We start from the raw sequence: 21,288 nt of genomic DNA, 5'->3' as shown, positions 1-21,288 counted from the left end.
TTTCACTGTGTAGCATTTTCTCCTATTTTGAGAGATCCATTCGTCTAATTGTTGCATACATTGGCTCACTTGTTTGAGACTATTCATGGGAAGAGTATCGTAGCATGTTTTATGGAATTACAAATATGTACATTACAATGATCAGGTAAATTCCACAGAAATAGTCAAAGTTTCCATCATGTGTGATGCCATAACTGACACTTAATCACACAAAACGATGACATCAGTTATTTGTAGAGTTGTGATATGTATTCGAATCATGATCTCTAGGTATCCGATAAGATATATCAATATGGTTTCTATGTCTCGATACAATAACGATACATTTAATTGAATAAATTAATCTGTTCTGAAACAAAATATTTACTCATACAGTGGTCCCTCGCTACAACGCTACCAATGGGGTCCAAATAATTGGTGGGCGTTATAGACGATGAGGCAATTAACCGAGGCGGAGGCAGGGGAGCGCGCTCGGCCAATCTCACGATCTTCGCCTTGTCTTGCACATTGCAATGATACAAGTTGTTTATGGTTCATTGTGTAAAAAATATATCCATTATGTTTTCGCCGTTTGTTATTATTTATAAGCCTTAACTGTCACATTCAATGTGAAAGTACTCTAATTACATTAAAATATTGATCGATAATGGTAGTAACAGACGCTATGAGTGAAGAGCCAATCACAATTCATTACGCAAGTACAGAGTGTTTCAGTGGCATTGATTGGTCATGTTGCTTAAAATACGGAAAACGAGAGTTTTGACCAGCACTAGAATTTATTACATGTGCGCATTTATACACATTCATACAAATATAGATACACGTTCAAGCCAGATTAATTGGTTTGATACGGTTACTTAATCCGAATCAAAAGGAATGACCATTGTGTTGTGACACCAACTACATGTGAGTTGACAGTGTCGCCTCAAATTGGATTGCCCACTAATTAAGAATATGAACTTCGCTTGTGGTTCTCTTTCATTGCATGCATGCCGTTCTAAGATCAAAGGATGTATAGTGTGAAAAGTTAACTATCGTATTTCTGGGACTTGCCGCGGATTTTTTCAAACAGATTATTAGAACTCCATTCAGCGATAAACAGTTGATTATGCAATGAGAAGTGTTATGTGCAAATAGACAACGAACAACAATACAATCATGTCTGTGTAAAACTCTCAGTATAAAAAGTGTACATAGATTCAGTGTGATGAATTTTTGTTTTGTTTTACCCAATCATGGTTTAATGGCCAAGAAATATTCATTTTAATATGTGTGCCAAATTAGTAATTACACCATGTTTCAAATTGATTTTTATTTTGTATTTTCCTAATTAAAAGTTTCAAATAAAATGTTTTTGAGATTTTTCTTTCATCTAACTTCTTGAATTTAAGAACAAAATTACATGGATTACACAAAACGAAACTGCAGAATTTAGTTTGAAGATTTTATTTTCTTAAAAACAGGCATGTTCAGCAGTAAATTGTGTATCGTGATATATATCAAATCGAATCGAATCGTAAAGCAAATATCGCGATATGTATCGTATCGGTTTCAATGTGTATCGTCACAACTCTAGTTATTTGCATTTCTGACTAATTCTCTTGGTTGCATTAGAAAACATAGAACAATTAACAGTAGGCAGATTACTTACATGAGAAATTTATGTACGATCCCTCAATCAACGAAAATCCTCCTCTAAATATCCCACGTACTGTTGTCAGCGAACACGCCATTTTGTAAAAGTCTGTGGGTAGTGATGTCATACGGAAGTAAACATTGTTGTACATATTTGGTTATTTCTTGAGGTGAAAATAATTAACTTGGCATCCAGCGTGTTCTTTGATCTTATCTAATTTGCATTATCATCATCGCCTTGATAATCCACAGATTTAGCAGAAACCTTTATGTGTAGGGTCACATTATTTATGAGTAGTAAGCAGTAGATCGGATGAAGTCACTTATTTCTGTGTTGTTATGTCTTAATGCACCACTGCGATCATGAAAATAGACAAAATGCATCTTTTTCGATGCTAAAAAGGTGTGATTTTAGGGTGTGTAAGAATTGCTTTTTCTCGTTAGATACGTTTTGAAACAACTCGTTGTAAAATCAATGGTATCTGACAGACACTCGTGTAGTAATCTCTATATCTCTGGTGACCCTGGAGTGGAGTCCGAGGAGGACTAAGTCTCCATCACCCTATCCTGGTTGTGAGGGACGTCCCAATGAATTGAGTGGTCAGACTCAGTGAAGTGGTTGATTGTGTTTCACCACACTGACAGCATGGATCATTAATCATACTCATAGTATTAATCACTGGATTGTTGGGTCCACAGTCGCTTATTTACAGGTTCTGAATAGCTGGAATATTGCTGAGTGCGACATTAAACAACAAAGAGAAATTTAACATATCATAAAAACTTGTATTATAGTATGGTGTTAAGACAAACAGGCTGGTTTAACACACCCTCATGACTGAAGTTCTATATCATTGAATAAGGGTGGGTGGGCTTCTGTACCTCTGGTACTATGAAAAAACTTTTTAGGCGGCACAACAACTGATTCTAAATATAGGTATTCAGGTAAACATGTTACAGAAACATTGTTCCCTTTACCATGTTTACCGGTTTTGTGTTAAGGGGAATAATTTTTCCATACTTGACATTCGTAATTGAGTCCCTTTAATAACGGTGATTTACCAAAGCAGTCAGCTGGAGAAATGAGTTCTTGTAACTCAAACTCCATATTGTTATTGTACATGTAAACAAACTGTGATTGCTGATTCAGTAAAGAAAATAGCAAGCTATTTATCATTATGTTTCTGCTTTAGAATTGAATTTATATGTACAGATAATACAGTAATAATTCTCATTGAGTTGGAGAACCCACAGACAGAATCGATAACATATCTATAGCCACAGTTTCAAAGCTCATGGAAAATATGACAGCTTTATGGATTGTTTTTACTTCATCCAACATGGACATTCAGAGACTGGACAAAATTCATTATAGATAAAAGATGGGAGGCCAGAAATCTTGTCTGTGGAAGGGACCATCAAGTATATTGCCGTCATAAATGATCTAATTTTGTTCGACTGTCGGCACCATCTATGTAGCCTTGCATGTTGTCCCTACCAAGATTTCATCATACTTTTCATGTTTACCTGAAGTTCAAGTCTCAGTGATGAACCTTTTATGTTGTAAACATGTTACATGAAATGTTGACTCAGCTAGATAAGATTTCGTGAAAATAGAGAACGCACCTGATATCAATGTCCTGTGGGTTTGTTTTTACTAAACCATTTGTGTCTGTTTTCTGGTATGAGAAAATTTTAGAGTTCCATCAGAAAAATGTTTACTTTACCAGGAACATTAGGAATAAGAGTATGCAGAAATGCAGATAAATGATATATTCCAATTGAGTAAAGGCATTTAGGAAAAGATCATTAGTTTTTATCCATTGAAAAGTATCAATTGTGTTTGTTGTCTAAAATTGCTGAAGTTATAGATGGGAACTCATTCCAACTTGCCATCAACTGCGTATCATATTCTAGTGTTGAAGCAAAGTAGCTGTGGAATTCAATCTGATGTTAATTAATTAATAGCACCTTTGCGAAAATAATTCTTACTAATTTTGGTCTGTCATACAGCCTTGATCTTAAAGGAAGTAATCAGAATGGTTCCTTAATTGGCCAATTTTTGTGTCTTGAGAGTTCAGGACAATGCCATTCAAAGGACATTTAGATCAAGGACCATAATCACTCTAACATGTGTAAGGAATCAGTTAGGTTTGGAGAAAACATATTCTTTTTACTCATGTAATTGTTGTGGAAAATATTCTTACTGCATGGAAAATATTTTTCTGCATCCTTGGCAAATCTTGAAGGTACTAATTGCATACCGTTTTCACCATATCAAGCACCCAACTCCATTTAGCATGGTAAGTGCTCCCTGTCAAACTTGTAGACATGACAAACCATATTTTCTTGTGTATATTGACAAGTTTGTAACAGAAAACTGCAGCATAGATGGGGTGTATGATTGCATTGTAACCATTATCAAAAACTTGTTAGTTTCCCCGACATTTGAACTAGGTTTGTTGACCACCACTTGATCATTTACAACAAATTTGGCTAGTATAGTGTTTTAATAAGCACCCTCTTTGTCAATTTTCTAAGTGCCGAGCTAGCTTACGTCAAAATTGGTAATAAAAATCATGTGTTTTGATTTGACAATACTCAGTGGTAAATTCTCATAAGTTTATCACACTCCTTGATGAACACATCGATAAATTTATCAGAGTTATTCTTCTGCTAGATTTCATATGAAGTAGAAACATTGAGGTGAAGTTACCAATAACTTTTGCAGAAATGTGGGAATTTTTCCACCTTTTATTCCTGCTATAATGACTTCAGCTTTACTAGGATTCACAAAAGGAAAAGATTTATATGCCTAGAATAGAATTAAATCAGACTTCAGCTTTCAGCTTGAGAAAACGGAAAGAAAATAAGTGCTATTTTACATCCTCTATTATGAAATGAGTATTGGTTGTCTTATGGTGATTGCCTGAAAGCGTATAAGAGCTGTACATTAGGGTTGCTGCTGTCAGGATTTGATAGAAGCAATCAACATCAGTTGCAATGAAATTCTGCATGCTAGCTTGTGCCATTGTACACTGTTGAGTGAAACATGGTGGAGGATAAGACCCAAGTTTAGGAGGCCATTGCGTGTTGAGAGGCTGTAATTAGTGATGCGAGAAAGACGACCAACTAGAATCTTCTAACACGCATTTTATAGTGTGACCTGGGGTATTTACCATGCTGTCATTTAGCTGATAACTTCTATTGGCTTTCATGTATACTCTTGTTATTGGGCACATGCATTGTCTCATGTTACACAGTACATTCATATCTAACAGGTAATTTTGACAGTCACGCAGTCTGACATATGAGACTCAGTTTTGGAGGTGGTAGTGCTACTGCATGTACTTGGAACTTATCAGCACAATCAGTACTTGTGTCTGCTGCTTCAAACACTCCAGTCTGAGCACTGTTACTGTTTTCAGTCATCAACAACCACCTTTTTGGTGCACCAGAAAATGACATTAAAATTAAGTTAATAACATTCCTCTAAAGTGTATTTGTCCAAGACAATAATGACAACTATACATGTGTATCTTTGCAGTACACTTTTATTTTGAAAACTACCATCTTTATTATCAAGAATCAGCTTTTTCCAATCTGTTCATAACCATGCAGAGAAGCAAATCGAATTTGTGAAATTTACTTGAAATAAATGTGATTAAGTAATATGAATATTATAGCTGAGTATTGCCTGGTGTCTTGCGATATCATTTGTATCACGATACAGACTGACGATACTACTGGCATCACGATGCACATCAAAATAGTAAGAAATGTTGCAAACATTTATGTATTGTCATCTGAAATCTGTTTACAAAGAAAACCACAAGAACAAAACAGTTTTAAATGAAGGGATGGTTATAAAATGTTACAAATAGTCTGCGCATCCTCAGGTACCACGTCATTGTGTTCTGCCCTGCTTACTTGGTAAGTTCCTGTTCTATTTTTAGCGTATCACGACTCACAAACAGACGAGTGAGTGTCATGTGTACCTAAGTGTCGAGGATATTATAGGTATCAGTGAGTTGTTAAACCCCTAATGAATATTTGTAAACTACTGTATTCGACGTAATAAGCGCCCAGGGCGCTCTCAAAATTAGAAATAGGGGGCTCCTATTAGAATATTATGTTGGTGAAAAAAACAGAGTTGAAAGTTTAATTGCCCATAATTAAGGGTGCATATAACACACGAGTGTGTATTATACGCAAATAAATAAGTCTTGTGTACATTGATCAATCGCAAGGGGTGCTAATTGGGATTGTTCACTAGCCAATATATTTGCAAATATCGCTGTGGGCGCTTATTACGTCGAATATGGTATGTCATTGTGAATGATAGAAAAGTAGACCATTAGCATTATTAAGTTTTTAGCACCCTGACTGAAAGTCAAGTGAACTTATGTCGTGTCCTGCATGTCTTTTGTGACTTAAGCCTCTAGTCTGAAGCCAGAGTCTAGTAAAATACTGTTTGGTATTGTAAACTCAGCTAATACTAGTCCATTTAGTAATACTAAAATCTACTGAAAGTGATGCTTAGGGACTTGTTAGGGCCAGTAGACTCAAAATGTTTTTGGCACATACTGTATGTGCAGTTAGTTTTGGGGATCAACACATACATTCCATTATTTTTGCAATATATTTTGACTTATTTTGGCAATGTCTCAGCCATATTTTTTCAAAATGTTATGAGATTTGGTGTATTTTTTTATAAGGCTCAACACATATATGTTGCATTTTGTGCTATATTTTCAGGTCTTATTTCACCTTTGCATTTTGACCATGTTCCTAAATTGTTTCATCAATGATGACATTCCAATTTGTTCATTGATTCAATATGGTAGCCATATTGAAAAAGCTATTTATATTCATTACTCAGCCATATTTTGTAACTACGCTAGTTGTGAGATAAGTTCTATTTATTTTGTGCATTAAACTGTTGACTACATATCAAGGTGACCTACAGTACTGGGGCACTATTCATGTGAAAATGTAGTGAAATTTGGTGTTTGTTTGGTTTATTGTATGATTCAATACTTATGTTCTGGCTTCCGTGGTTGCAATATTTTGTTTTTCTGACCTTGTTTTGACCATCTTCAATTCTCTCATTGGAGCTCTAACCTTCTGACTGAAGGAACTGAACTTTGGCATGTATTTCTCTTTGTGATGACATCAAATATAGTTCAAATCATTAGATTTTAGGTTTGGATTCCTTATTATTTATGCAAAAATATTTGAATAGCAAATGCTTACAACTTGAGCTAAGTGGCTGTCTTTGTTGTCATTTTAAACTGTTGACTCCATATGCAGGTGAGCCAGTGCTGTGGTCAAATCTTTAGTTATATATTTAATCAAAGTCTGATTTTCAACATATTGAAAAATTGTACTGGAGACTTGTTGAGACTTAACATCCATAAGTCAACCCTGTGTTCATTGATACAACAGCTTCTATGGTGCCACTTACAGATATTCACGGCTCCAGATAAAGGCTGTATCGGCATATGTGTATGGAGGAAAATATGCAGTGGGGGGTAATTTAGAAAACATAGGTACGAATCACAGCATACATGTACGATCTAACATTTATTTATAGACATATTTTTCCCCAAAATTATGTTCTGATTTCAGGCAATGTATTTTCTTGAGTATAGTGTGCACCTTTATCCAAATAACACAGCTGTATAAATGGGATGAACATTATAAAAGCCATAATGAGTTTTGCTTTTTTTTCCCCCAATGCAAAGGTTATAAACTGTGTTCATTGTATATCTGGACTTATGTTTGTAACATATTTTAATCATTTCATTCAAAATTTCATTAAATATTGTTTACATTCATTTTGGTGACGCCTTGAAACGGTGACAGAGAATGGATACATTTATCATAAATGCCATACTTTGACTCGTTAAGTCACTTTGTTGTAGTTTGACTGTTTGTCATCATGGAGTTTTTTGTGAGCCGGGGCACGGGAGCCTCCACAGTGACTGGTTACTGTCATTCCATATGTATATCATTCCATATGTAAAAAATATCCAGCATATCAGCTTATCAAAGTTAGTGCTATGCTTATGGTTATTATTAAATTAAATGTATATAGTAAAGCTGCAACTAAAATAACGTGATATTAGAATATTTTATTCCTAATAACATAATAGTTTCAGGTACAATTCTTCCAGTTTCTGCATCAAAATGCTTTATAAAGTTATATGATTGGGTAATTTTAAACCGAATCACCGGTAGACTATGAGAAAATGTGTGTACAGCTGATTGCCGTGTCCAGCTCAGTTCATGAGAAAATACACAGGGTAATCTTAAACTCTGAATGTAAAACAATGCCTGGTAGAACTGGAAATGCAATTTAAAACAGTGAATCATCAAGTCTAGTGATGTTTTATCTCAAATTTCAAATTTGTATTGACCAAGTTTGTTATCACCTGTTCGTTGACCTGAATTTGCTGAAGGGATACCCTAGAGGAGGGTGCGCATTATACAATAGACATACATGTACAATGAAAAAGGTATTTTTTATTGTTTATTTAGACCCGTGAAGATCCGGGGTAGAATAGGTCTTCAGCAACCCATACTTGCCGTAAAAGGCAACTATGCTTGTCGTAAAAGGCGACTAACAGGATCGGGTGGTCAGTCTCGCTGACTTGGTTGATACATGTCATCGATCCCAATCATGTGGATCGATGCTCATGATGTCAATCACTGGATTGTCTGGTCCAGACTCAATTATTTTACAGACCGCTGTCGTATAGCTGGAATATTGCTGAGTGCGGCGTTAAACAACAAACAAACAAATTGTTTATTGATCTGTAGCAATGCTGTGGGGCTTATCTAAGATGAAATACAAGATTATCCATTAAATTCTAAGTGTACTCCTATATTGAAATAATAAAGAGTACATACTACTGATGATGAAAAATTATCTGGAGCCCTGTATATTGTTTTGGACCATACATATATGTTTGGAAGTGTTTTGGCACAGGCTCTTGAGAAAATCATGTTTTAGACATCGATGTGCAAAACAGATAAAAGGTATTTTTGTAACCAATGTTTTTAATTTGAAGTCAATCATTATTTTGAATAAGAATTAGAATAACATTGTTTTGGGTATTACTGATACAACCATGTTCCGCATTAATCACACCAACACTATTTACACAGAAAACAAGAACTCAAGAACCAATTTCAAGCATTGCTAACATGACATGAAAGCATTCCTAAATGTAAAAAAACTCAACAAATTTCTGTAACATATTTGATGCAACCCATTGTGGAACTTAAAAGGATTAAAAGACCGGCAGCTTCAACAAAGGAGCATTGTTTTAGGAGATTAAAGTTAGTCCTTTCCACCATCTTCAATGTGCCTTTGTACAGGACAAGGTTCAATATTTGTTGTTTTGGTGAAGTGTTGGAAGCTTGGATGGAGGTAGATTGTGTTTGCTTGTGAGACAGAGAGCATGCCTCCCTTTGTTTGACTATTGTTTTCCGGGGGTCACTGTGGACCATGCTTGATGTGTTCGGTGGCTGGTCGGAGGAGACTACGTGGCTTGGCAGTAGCCAGGTTATCACAAAGATGTTCCCATGCAGCAAACAAGTAAACTAGTTTTGGCTGTTCACCATGTGTTGGTGAAAATGTGCAAACATGCTTGCTGCAAACCCAGGCAAGGTTACACAGGTGGAATGACTAGCTTCACATGAGGCAAGTGCCTTGGCCTGTCACACATTCCTACACGGGTAAAACAGATTACAGGTTTCAGTCAGATCACATGTGGATTTTAATTCGTTCAAAGATATTGTTAATGTAGAATTGTCATGAAGAACAACTTCTGGTCAGCATTTTATACTTGGATAATATACTTATTTCGGTTTGGACCATAAAGCTGGAAGATGTATTATGAGAAACAGGGCACTTGAGCAGCAGTGAACAAGTCAGCCTTCAGTTATTCATAGGCTGGATGAGAATGATTGTGAGAAAACACAAACAGTGTTCATTCACAAAGAAACTCATTGGCTGTCTCGTCCAACCTTTGTAATATTTGCTGATGAGCATGGGAAGAGTCAGGACACAAAAATCATCCAAATTTGAAAGAAAAACATCCTTTTTTCCTTAAAATAACAATAGGTGAATAGGTGGAATGAAAAAGGTTTAGTCTAAATAGTGGCAAACTTTTGTGTGTGTGTGTGTGTGTGGGTGTGCGTGCGTGCGTGCGTGCGTGCGTGCGTGCGTGTATAATGACTAATTTGAGACTGTTGATTGAACATTACACATGACCCCTATGCGCAACAGAGATATACAGAGAACATAGCAAGCTGGGGTGCTGCTATGTTCAGTGTGTTGGTTTGAATGCCTCCTGATATGATTTTTGATATTTGTCGGTGCTGTTCAGACCTTATGTGACAGTAATTATTCACAGAATAGTTGATCATGTAGTCTGCATGTTTTGATTTGGTGGAACATTGTTGTCATTCAGCTTTGAACAAGATGTGTACTTGCAGAGTGATGTGTAAGTCGTTTTGACAGTAGCGCCTGGCTGCTTTAAACAAACGTTTCTTGGGAGTAGATGTTTTGATATTCGCAATATACCGGGTAATTACCTATGATCTAATGGTAGCAAGATTTAGGCATGTTGGAAATGTGTGCCGATGTGAAACAGCTTGTCATCATTCATTGAGACAGGTTGAGAAATTGGTCACAGGCATGTTATCTTCAAATTTGATTCCATCAATATCTTTACCTGTCGGAAACATTTAATGGCAATTTGGCAACACTGATAACACTGTAGCACTCCATTTAATCTCTTAAAATGTTGTCTCCAGCATCAAATAGACAAATTTTGTTCCACTGTTTGTAAACACCAGTGGGGTTCTTCAATTTATTGTTTCTGATTATCATTGCATACTGATTAGTTGTGGGACGATGCACCGATGCATCGGTGGATCACAGTTTTTTTACTTCTTGATACAAGTATCTATCACAGTCACACACTAAGTAAAAATATTGATTATTACCTTAAATGTTTGCTTTAGTGTTACACCAACCACTAAGTTGTAATGAAAATTAGTATTGAAAATGTGAATGTTTTCATCAATTGTGTCATACTTGACTCTGACAACTGTATTTGGCCATACTGTCTATGATAAAGATGGCTTTACCCACCACAGATACTGGCATTAGGATACCTTAACTGTCAGGCAATTTTGCAAGGACTACAGAACAAGTGCGGATTTCTAATGCTGCTGATGTCTTTGGGATATGACATGCATGTTTTTTTTGACAAAGGTTTATATTACGGATAATTGCTTTTGTAATCTGATCAACAGTATTGAATTATTTGAAATTTGTCTTAATGATGGTTACCAGAATGATTAGTGCAAGAAAAAGGATTGATAAGTGATATATGGGGTATCCTTGTAGTCAAGATTGGAAGATGAAACCCGTGAATAGCCGGGGTAGCATAGGTCTTCACCAACCCATGCTTGCCGTAAAAGGCAACTATGCTTGTCGTAAAAGGTGACTTACAGGATCCGGTGGTCAGGCTTGCTAAATTGGTTGATGCATGTCATTGTATCCCAATTGTGTAGATTGATGCTCATGAAGTCAGTCACTGGATTGTCTGGTCTAGACTTGATTATATACAGACTGCCGTCATATAGCTGGAATATTGCTGAGTGCTGTGTTAGACAACAAACAAACAAACAAACAAAACAGGAAAATAAACTTTATGTATGCAGTCTTCCTTCCTCTGCTTATTCAGTTCTGTTTTGATCACCACCTCCCTTACAGAAGGGACAGCCTTGTGTCATATATTGGTTGTGTACTACCTCTGGGGACCACTCTCTCTGATACATACTGCAATAGGGCAACCTTCTACCTGACAACTCAGCTTGACAGGGAGCTAGAGAGTTATGTGCTTAAATCCCCCAGTCAGTAGTTTTTGTCTCAACAGTCGCTTACTTTCACAAATGTCATTTCCTGGTTTTGGAGAAAATCATTTTACTTTGTCTCAAGGGGCAGTCATCGATATTTTGCCAGTTTTGCCGTCTTTCCTCTGAGACCATACATCACAGAAATGGTATAACTTAGCTTATAGGTGGTGAAATGTAAAACTATGAAATAAAGATTTATCTTTTGCCAATCAATACAAGATTGGATTGGAAGAAAGCAGCGGTTTATTTTGCCAAGATACAGCTTGTTGCCCAGCTAGTTACTAAGAATCCCTGGCTGCATCACAGTCCACATTTCCTAAGTATCATTGCTGCCTGCAACCCTCCTCCACTGCTTGTAGCCAAACCTGTTTAAGATGTCTGACTTAAAATGCTGCTCAATGTGTTCGCTCAAATTTAAGATCCACCACAACTGCGACTGTTCTCACCCAAGCATTGATGACAGATGTTAGAGACTCATACCTGATATACTTCATGTACACTCGTGTAGCATAAGCAATTGGCACTAGTCCTATAGTCCTTGCCTAACTGCCCAATAATTAAAGAATCATAAGGACTAGTAGAAATTTGTCCTTTTTAATGAGTTTTGCTATATGTTATAACTATAAGGACTAGTGGACTAAAAATGTTAGTTTCTAGCACTGTCCGGATATATATGTGGGACTCAGATCTATGGCTGGACTCAAATCCGTGGCATATTTTTTAGATTTGTGGTAGATTCCCATCGTCATATGACGTCATGTTTGCAATGATCTCTTATCCGTGAATGGGCAATCAATTCAATAGTTATATGGCGTCATGCTTGAGATGATGTCACAACTCCTTGCCTGTGATGTTGTCATGTAAGTTCAACTGATCGACACAGTGATCAGTCGAAAACAATAGATCTGAACACCATAGAAAATGAAAGTTTTTTTATGGAGGATTCATGTCAACAGGAAAAAAACAGTGTTGAAAGACCCTAATGCTGAGTCATTTTCAAATGATTTAAAAAAAATCTTGATGTTTCTCATGTGAAGGCTCTGAATCTTGCAGTGGGGAACCGTGAAAATATTCAGGATTTTATCAAGTCCGGCAAATGCAAGGATGGTGCGGAAGGTCTTAAAAAAATTATTTATTTCTACGATGAAAGTTAGCTACGATGAAATCTGGCGAACATTTTTAAGAAACGTACCAATAAATAATCCTGAAAAATCACGACATTGATAGTAAAAAATCTGCCGCAATATAGGAATCTATACTATGTTAAGCGCTGTAGAAATAACTAATTATTAATATCATGTGATAATCTGTCATAGATTTGAGTTTCCACCAATATCTGCCCTATTTGTTGAATCCGCCATATATCTGAGAATCTGCCATGGATCAGAGTCCCACCATAAATCTGAGTTCTACACACATATTTACATATATATACATGTATATACATGTGTATATATATATATTTGGACGACATTAAAAGTCTTATTTGCATCAACCTCCTTAAAAGTTCAAGGTCACTAGAGATCACACGATACATGGCTCAAACTTCAGGAAATTTCAAATTAATTCATAAAAAATCAAGCTTTTTCCAATTAGTAAAGATAAGCTCTAAATCATTCAACACCTATTATATGTCAAGGTTACTTGGAAGGTCATTAACTCATGAAGTTTCTTGTGAATAGTTTCATTATCGTATTGTCAGTATTTGTATTGCCATCTGAGTTTGCATTAGTAATGTTCTCACATGTATTTTGATGACTGTGACGGTCATGATCACTAAGTGTGAAGCAGATGTTCCAAAAACCTTGTGTACACAATATCTTGTGCTTTTCTAATTGGAATGGTGTTTTAGAAGATTCTCAGTGACCTCCAATGAAAGTGAAGGTCATCAGAAATATTATTAAGAAATGGAATACTTTATTTGTATTCCTAATGCAAAGCAGTTTTCAATGATTAGTATACCGCCTCAACTAAGCCAAAACACCAGGAATGTTAAGATGATGTACTCTGAATGTGGATATAAATATGACATAATATATTCATGGTATTTATATTATTTTCAGCTTGCCCTCCTCGATACTACAAATCTGTGAAGGGAGACAGCCCATGCCAACAGTGTCCCCCCCACAGCTACTCCTCAGACACAGCAGCTAGAGAATGCCCATGTAATATGGGCTATTATCGCAGTCCTCATGACCCCAAGTCCATGTCCTGTTCTCGTAAGTACATACAGTTACACCAAACATTAATTACAATCTGGTACACAAATATCTTGACTATATTTCATCAATATATCAGATTACTTGATTTGTTTTTCTAGTCCCCAGCATAAACATGTGAAGTAAGTTTTCAGGAGCAGGATGGTGCAATTTCACTAATCTAGTTGAGATTACTGTGTGATTTTCGTCATTATTGGAAACATTATGTATCCCCTCTTTTTTGTGTGCTATTTTTGGTATAATCAACACATTTTAATGTTCATACCTGAAACCTTTACTGAGATAATTTGTTTCCTGTCAGCAGTCAGTTGCCCACTTGTCTCAAAAAAAAGATAATTCTATATGTTTTCATGCTCCCAAAGATTTATTCTTAGTTCAACCGGACCAAAGGCCTCGTGAGCTCAGGTGATGGTTGGCTCTGATCTGTATCAGGAGCCTCTCCTCTGACACAGATCATGCATTATCCTTTTGAATGTTTTTAATTGACAATCAATTATGTGTATAAAAAATGTTCAAACAATTTCTTTTTCGAAAGGTTTTTGGCCAACATAGCTTAAACATCATTTCTACATACAAAAAGTTGCTTAAGACTGCTGGAGGCATCACGAACATGAACCAGTTTAAGGGATGAACCTGAAGCTTTTGAAAGAGATCTAGCACCATAATTTGATAATAGTACATGTAGTGTTGGTGTTATGATAAATTCATTATTATGAAGGAAATTGGTTAAATGCAGAAAATGTTGTCAAGTTTCATGTAAATATCCATTACATTCTTTTAACTTTTGCTAAGATTTTTTCTCTTCAAAGTCATAATTTTGCAACGTAGAATTATATGAAACTTCAATCAGCAACATTTAGTATATTAAATAATAACAAATTGAAGTTGGTTTGATTTACTTACCTCATTCAATTTCTTTTGTTATTATAGGAATATTGACAATTTTTGATATTTCAGTATGACAATGTTTAAATGTACTTTTGTAGAAATAAGACTGGGCATTGATTTCTTGTGAAGCTGTGTGTTAGAAGACTAGAATGCAAAAGGCTAACATGCTTGTGACTGCCTAGAGCCTTTAATGACATTGAGTGGTGATGACAAAAAATCAAGAAAGTTGTCACTCTAGTTGGTAATTAACACTCAACACACAATTCTTTGACTGCATCACAAGTCTGCTTAATTTCTTCACATGGGAAAAGCCATTTTGTTGCAGGGTTTATCAAGATAGGGATGAATAAGCACTTTTGATGGAGGAGCTGGTTGCACTTGGCCGGCATAAAACTATCATAAATCATGTGTCTTGCTCTTAGATGGGGTAGTGGTAGGGAGATAAAAAAATATATGAATATCCCAAGGGAGCTAACTCTGCTCCCATTTTCTTCAAGGATCATGTCATGTGAATTAAAATGATTTCCGATCTGAGCTTCAATGCCAATTTTGTGTTACACAATTGTGCTGAATAATTCCTCTCCTTCATGAACATAACCTTCCTGATATTAGACAACTTAAAAGCCAATGTGATAAATTGTGTGTTGATGATTCTTTTGATTGTTAATTTCATGCTGTAGTTGGCTGTTGCATTAACGAAAATTGTTGATACCTCCAGAAAATGTGAATTTGAGCCTTGTCCGTTTTTCTCAAGTCAGCTGCAAATAAATGACATGGTGAGGTATCTGCCCAAATTGCCAGTCTCCCATGAATTAACATTTTTGTCAATCTTGTAGCATGGAATAGCCAATATTTAAGTAATTTGTGGGACTGGGAGACATGATTAATGCTAATCTCTCCAAGTTGTCCACTTGCTTGCTCTTTTCTGTAGTTGGTTAAGTCGGGTATGAATGATAGAAACACATTTATCATGGAAGAAAGACTAATGCTTGGCAGATGTTAAAATAGTTGCTGGAATAAGTGACACAATATGCTGATGACTCAATCAGGCTTAATATCAAACCCAGTTGAAAGCTGTGCTGTGATTATGCAGTTAACTGTAAACCATTGTCATGAAGGAAAGAGAAGTAGTTGCATTGTAGATATGGGATACATACATGTTTAGGGGACAGTCTGAAGGTGTACAGGTATGGCTGAAGTCACGGTAAGAATGATCATGACGTCACAGTTTGACTGTTTATCAACATACAGGATACATATTACCAGTTTGCAGCCCCCAGCTAAAATACAGCTAGTAGAATCCTTGTATTGGTGTGCTCTGAAACGTCCAACATGGAAGCACTGAGCCTGCTTGTAAAATTTGTATTATGCATTTTGACAGTTTTGTTATATTTTTCCCTTTCAGTGGCTGAACATAACTCACTAATTTAAGACTTCTGCCTGTATCACCACTTCAAAATTTATGTAATAACATGACTGAGCTTCAATGCGTAGGAGATATAACTTCTGGACGGGGGATGCACACGGGAGTCTTTCCTTCACAAGTACATGACGAATATGTATGGTTTATGTATAGGACAAAGTGTAGACTAACATCTAGTCTCTGAAATGAACGTATTTTACAGAAAAAAACAGTTGTTAAATAATAGTTATAAAATATAATAAAAAGGAGTCCAGAGACTTTCTTCATTTTCAGATACAAAAGTAATCTAGACTTGCTAAACATTATAGACTTGCATGAGCTGTATTGGATATATTTGTTTCAGGGTCTGTATGACAGACTAGAAAAAGTGCTACTGTGGGGGTAAACGATGATGTCAATGTTTCAGGCCCCCCCTCTGCCCCAAGACAACTGGTTATAGACGTGCTGACAGCAACATCAGTTTCCTTGGTGTGGCAGCAACCCAGTGACCTGGGTCAGCGGCCAGACCTTCAGTACAGGGTGGAGTGTGACCTGTGTGGCAACAGTGTCAAGTACACACCCGGCTGGACGGGATTCAACACCACAAGGTAAGAAGCAGTAACATGATGCTGGCCTTGCAGCTTTTCATCATTAGCTGTGAGCATGTTGGTCTGCCGCTCTATTTCACTGACCATAATAAGTACATGTGTGTATCATCTGTGACAGAGGGGATGTAGCTTGTTCTGAAGACCTGTTTTGTATTGCCAGCTCTTGCTAGTCTTGTGAACTATGAATATGCATATGCATACTGTAGTTTTAGATTTGCATGTGAATGACTTCATTATAAAGAAATGAACAGTTACAATTTATTTTTCATAATTTCTTGCTTACCGTATTTTCTTGAGTATAGTGCGCACGTTTTTTTCGAAAAAACACAGCGGTGTAGAAGGGGGCGCGCATTATACACGAATTATGAGTTTGGATGTTTTTTTCCCCCATGGAAAGAGATTACTGTGAGCACGAAACACCAGAAATACCATGTCAACAAATCCATACTGAAGTACGCAAAATAATCATGTAATTACACTGTCTGGCTATAAAAAGTGTTCTTTGTATATCTGGACTTATGTTTGTAACTTATTTCATTAATTTTTTCAAAATTCCTTATAATATTGTTTTTATTAATTTCGGCGAAATCGTGTGTGAAGCGATCGGACGATCGCACAACTCACCGTTATTATCCACAAACTGTATTATCTGCAAATAACTAACAAATATTTTTTTAAAAAGCATTGGGATAAAAAAAGATATGCTTGTGTTTTGTAAATGTCTTCGATGGGTGACTCAGAATTTAATTAACCCAGGTTCACTACAAGCAGAGGGACAATGGTTTATGAATATTCATGAAATTCTCTTATCAACAAGTCGTTAAGGGGAATTCTCATGATATTAACATTCTTGTTGTTTCCATCTCATAGAAACAAAAGGAAGTAAAATAATCCCCCTCTCATTATCAGCTCTATTGAAATAGAGATAGTTGTGTGGCAGCTTGTGCTGCAGCAGGAGACAGTAGCCAAATATGGTTGAAATGTGTTGCATTGAATCTCATGCAGCATGTAGCTTTCCGTTTAAAGATTGGTATTCATTGTTGTAAGGGGAATCATCTAGCACACTACAATTCACTATGCAGAGTTGTGTCCCTTACACGTGCCAGACAACTATGATCCTGGGTTCAAATGCAGGTTTTGCTGATCCTGTTTCTAGTTTTCATGGGTTTCACAGAAGTGGTACATGACTCACTCACTCACTCACTCACTCACTCACTCACTCACTCACTCACTCACTCACTCACTCCTTGCTGTGAGAGTTAGTTTCTCCTGTTCTGAATAACTCTCATCTATCTCATAAGAATGAATAACACCATTTTGTGTGCTACTTCCTCCATGCCCATGACTGTTTCAGGGTGACGCTGTCCAACCTGAAGGCCAGCACTGAGTACAGGATAGTGTTGCATGCAGAGAATGGAGTGTCCGAGATCAGTGGTCAGATCTCATCAACAGATATAACCATAATCACAGATGTCTCAGGTATTCTTGTCAAAGAGACTTTTTCCAACAAAACATTTTTTCAAAAGCAAAAGGAACTGAAATCATGTCCTTATTTATCATTATTGGTAATTTTGTAAAGCAAGTAAATATATTTATTTACATATGATGCTATTATTAGGCTTTTTTCTACTAAACCCATGATGCAGAAAGTCAGTAATCACACACAGCTGTTGTGTTCTACAGATTGAGACAAGCAAATGTGAACATGAGCATAATTTTTAAGATATTATGGAAAGAATATCATGACTTCATGGTATAATTTCATTGTTATCTTTATTAATGAATAGGAGTATTATTATTTTCATAGAGGTGATATACTCCTTCTGACTAAATGTGAAGAGGGTGTTACAAGATCACTTAATTTGCTGAGTTAGTTATTTAATGGCTTATGCTCAGTTATTTTGTATGTATTGAATTTTACAGCCAAGATAATCAACTCAAGACTTCTTGGCGTTGGCTCCAAGCACATCACAATAGCATGGGATGTGCCTGTTGGCATGGGCGGGCATGTCCAGCGCTTCCAGGTGAAGCATTTCCCTAAATCACAGCCGAAAAATATCATCTTAAACTACACCAACTTGCAGAACTTCACTGTCACAGAGTTTATGCTGGAGACAGAGTATGCATTCCAGGTAAGATCAGTATGGCTATCTCATCTATCCTTATTTCCCCACCTATTGAAATTCTTTTAAACTACATATCTGAAACTGAATATCAATGGTAAATCATGGGGAAAAGTGTGTGAACAACTGATTGCGATTTCTGGATTTATTTACGAGACAACTACAAAAGATAATCTTGATCTCTGTGTATGAAAAATTCCTAGAATAACAGGAAATATGATTTCATTGATACAGGTAAGTAATGTTATGATACCTGAATCGGAGTAAACAAACGGCTAGTGCACATGCTTGCCATTTACTCTCAGCCTAAGATCCCCATATTTGGGGCTACCGTTAATTTTGAATGCTGACTATACTGTTGGCACGCTGAAGTGTCCAACTGTTAGGTCCATATAGCACCTTGTGTATACCACATTGTTCACATTGGTAACATGCAGATGCAACTTGGCCTTGCCACATTATAATAAGAAAGCCTTGATTGATTATATAAACAAGGCAGCTTTGGGGCCATTTATTACAAAGAATGAACCATGTCTAAAATGGATGGTCCCTGCAGATTTGAGCTTGGGGTGTTTTGGTCATTTGCATTGATTGGACTAAGCAGCCCATGGTGACAGTGATGTATTGGTCAGGGCATACAGTGACCAGTGCCATGGACAATGCCTTGAGGTCATGTCCTTTCAGCTTCTTAAGTGAAACATTTTATGATCTGAAGGCTTCATGCTCTTTATGTTTTCCATGGACTTCCAGGGGTATGGGTGGCCCAGTCGTCTAAGGCGCCGCGATTCACTTTGCAGAGTTGCATGCCAGAAACCTATGATTGTGGGTTTTAATCCGATTATGTTTCTAGGTTTGTCAGCACCATACCTGTGCTTGTGGGTTTCACCGAAGTAGAAAATGTCTGAGACCTGCATCACTTTGGGCTTTCCTCCAAGTTTAAGTTGACATGCCGTGATATAACTGGAATACTGTTCAAAGCGTTAAAGCCAACTCACTCACTCACTCACTCACTCACTCACTCACTCACTCACTCACTCATGGACTTCCTAGCATGTATTGCCATAAACCATCCCTCTCCATGTTTTAACTAGTGTCTTGTGATAAGATATCATTGCATAGCATGAGATGTGATTTTACTTCACATGCAGTGTTTCTCACCAAGAGACAGGGAAATTTGTCTGTTTTCTACATATCTTTTTTAACATTTATCTCCGATTTTCTTTTCTTCTAAACTCTAAACAGCATTTGAAGATTTTGACTACTACTGCTTGAAACGTTGGGATTATTTGCACTTCAAAGGGAAACTGATTCCAGACCTGTTGTACCTCATCGACCATGTAATTCATTAACTGCGTAGAAACTGAGCTCAGTGTAAAATGTGTTGATGCAGTTACCGGACGGTATTTCTTGGGCATCGCATTGTGTATAATTATTGCTTATACAGTGTGCAGAGTACAGAACAGCACTACAGCTCTATACAAGGCACAAAGGGAGCACTCATGTTTAACCCCCTGGATGCCAGAGGGACATATATGTCCTTCCTCTACAACCCTCGCTTTGAAGTCGAATAAAATTCAAAATACACCACCCACACAAATACACTTCACAGTTTTGAATAAGGTGGGAAATTCCCTGTTCTGTGATATCACCCACTGCCATTTTAGTCCAAGCAAAAGTATTGAAAATGAACTCTGAAAATTAGGTACATCGTAAATGTCGCCAATTTTTACCCATCACTAAATCACCACTCACGGCGTTATTTACAGCATGTTTTGAAATCTAAATTTAGGATATTTACTCGGAGAAATGAATTTCAAAAATAGTATATTAGTGATCACGGGTATCTGTATTTTATGAAATCACCAATGATCATTCCAAAACGTCTCCGATAACCCGAGAATCGTTTCGAATGTTTTCGAAATTCGCAAACACGAACGCCGAAGTGAACTTTCCGCCATATTGGCTAGTGTTTACAAAATCACGTTTGAGGTACACCGGTTATGAGGCGCCTGTAACATCGCGTATATTTCAAACTTAGCTGCCATACACACATCCTTGAATTCCTCATACATTTTAGAATCAAATGACCAATGGTCTTTGTCACCAATACAAAGTGGCTGGATAAAATCAAGCAAAATATGTCAGGTGTGAAAACCAACGCTGTGCTCGAAAAACTGCACTTGTTTGAAATGTAAAGAAAGCAAAATACAGATTTTACACAGTGTAGCATTTTCTCCAATTTAGAGCTATCCATTCGTCTAATCTTTCAAGACATTGGCTCAACATTTTCAGAATATGCACGGGAAGAGAATAGTAGGAAAAATTAGGGTATTTAAAATAGATACATTGCAATGATTTGATATTTTCAACAGAAATTGTCAAAGTTACCGTCCTGCGTGACGCCATGACTGACGCAAAATCACGCACAACGACAACGGTATTTATCGGAATTTCTGCCTATTTCGGTTCTTTTC

At 36.7% G+C, this 21,288-nt stretch overlaps 1 protein-coding gene across 1 annotated transcript in view; it reads left to right on the top strand.

The window, feature by feature from the left end:
- LOC139470737 (ephrin type-B receptor 1-B-like) overlaps positions 1-21,288 on the top strand; it is a 114,778-nt gene that overhangs the window by 72,016 nt on the left and 21,474 nt on the right. The window contains 4 exon segments of the mRNA XM_071253014.1: positions 13,638-13,793; positions 16,511-16,691; positions 18,046-18,170; positions 18,615-18,823. Coding sequence (XP_071109115.1) covers positions 13,638-13,793; positions 16,511-16,691; positions 18,046-18,170; positions 18,615-18,823 — 671 coding nt within the window.

The sequence above is a fragment of the Haliotis cracherodii genome, unplaced genomic scaffold (genome assembly GCF_022045235.1).
Source record: "Haliotis cracherodii isolate W230 unplaced genomic scaffold, xgHalCrac1.p SCAF_21, whole genome shotgun sequence".
Classification (NCBI taxonomy): Eukaryota; Metazoa; Mollusca; class Gastropoda; order Lepetellida; family Haliotidae; genus Haliotis; species Haliotis cracherodii.
This window is presented reverse-complemented; position numbering and strand designations above follow the sequence as displayed.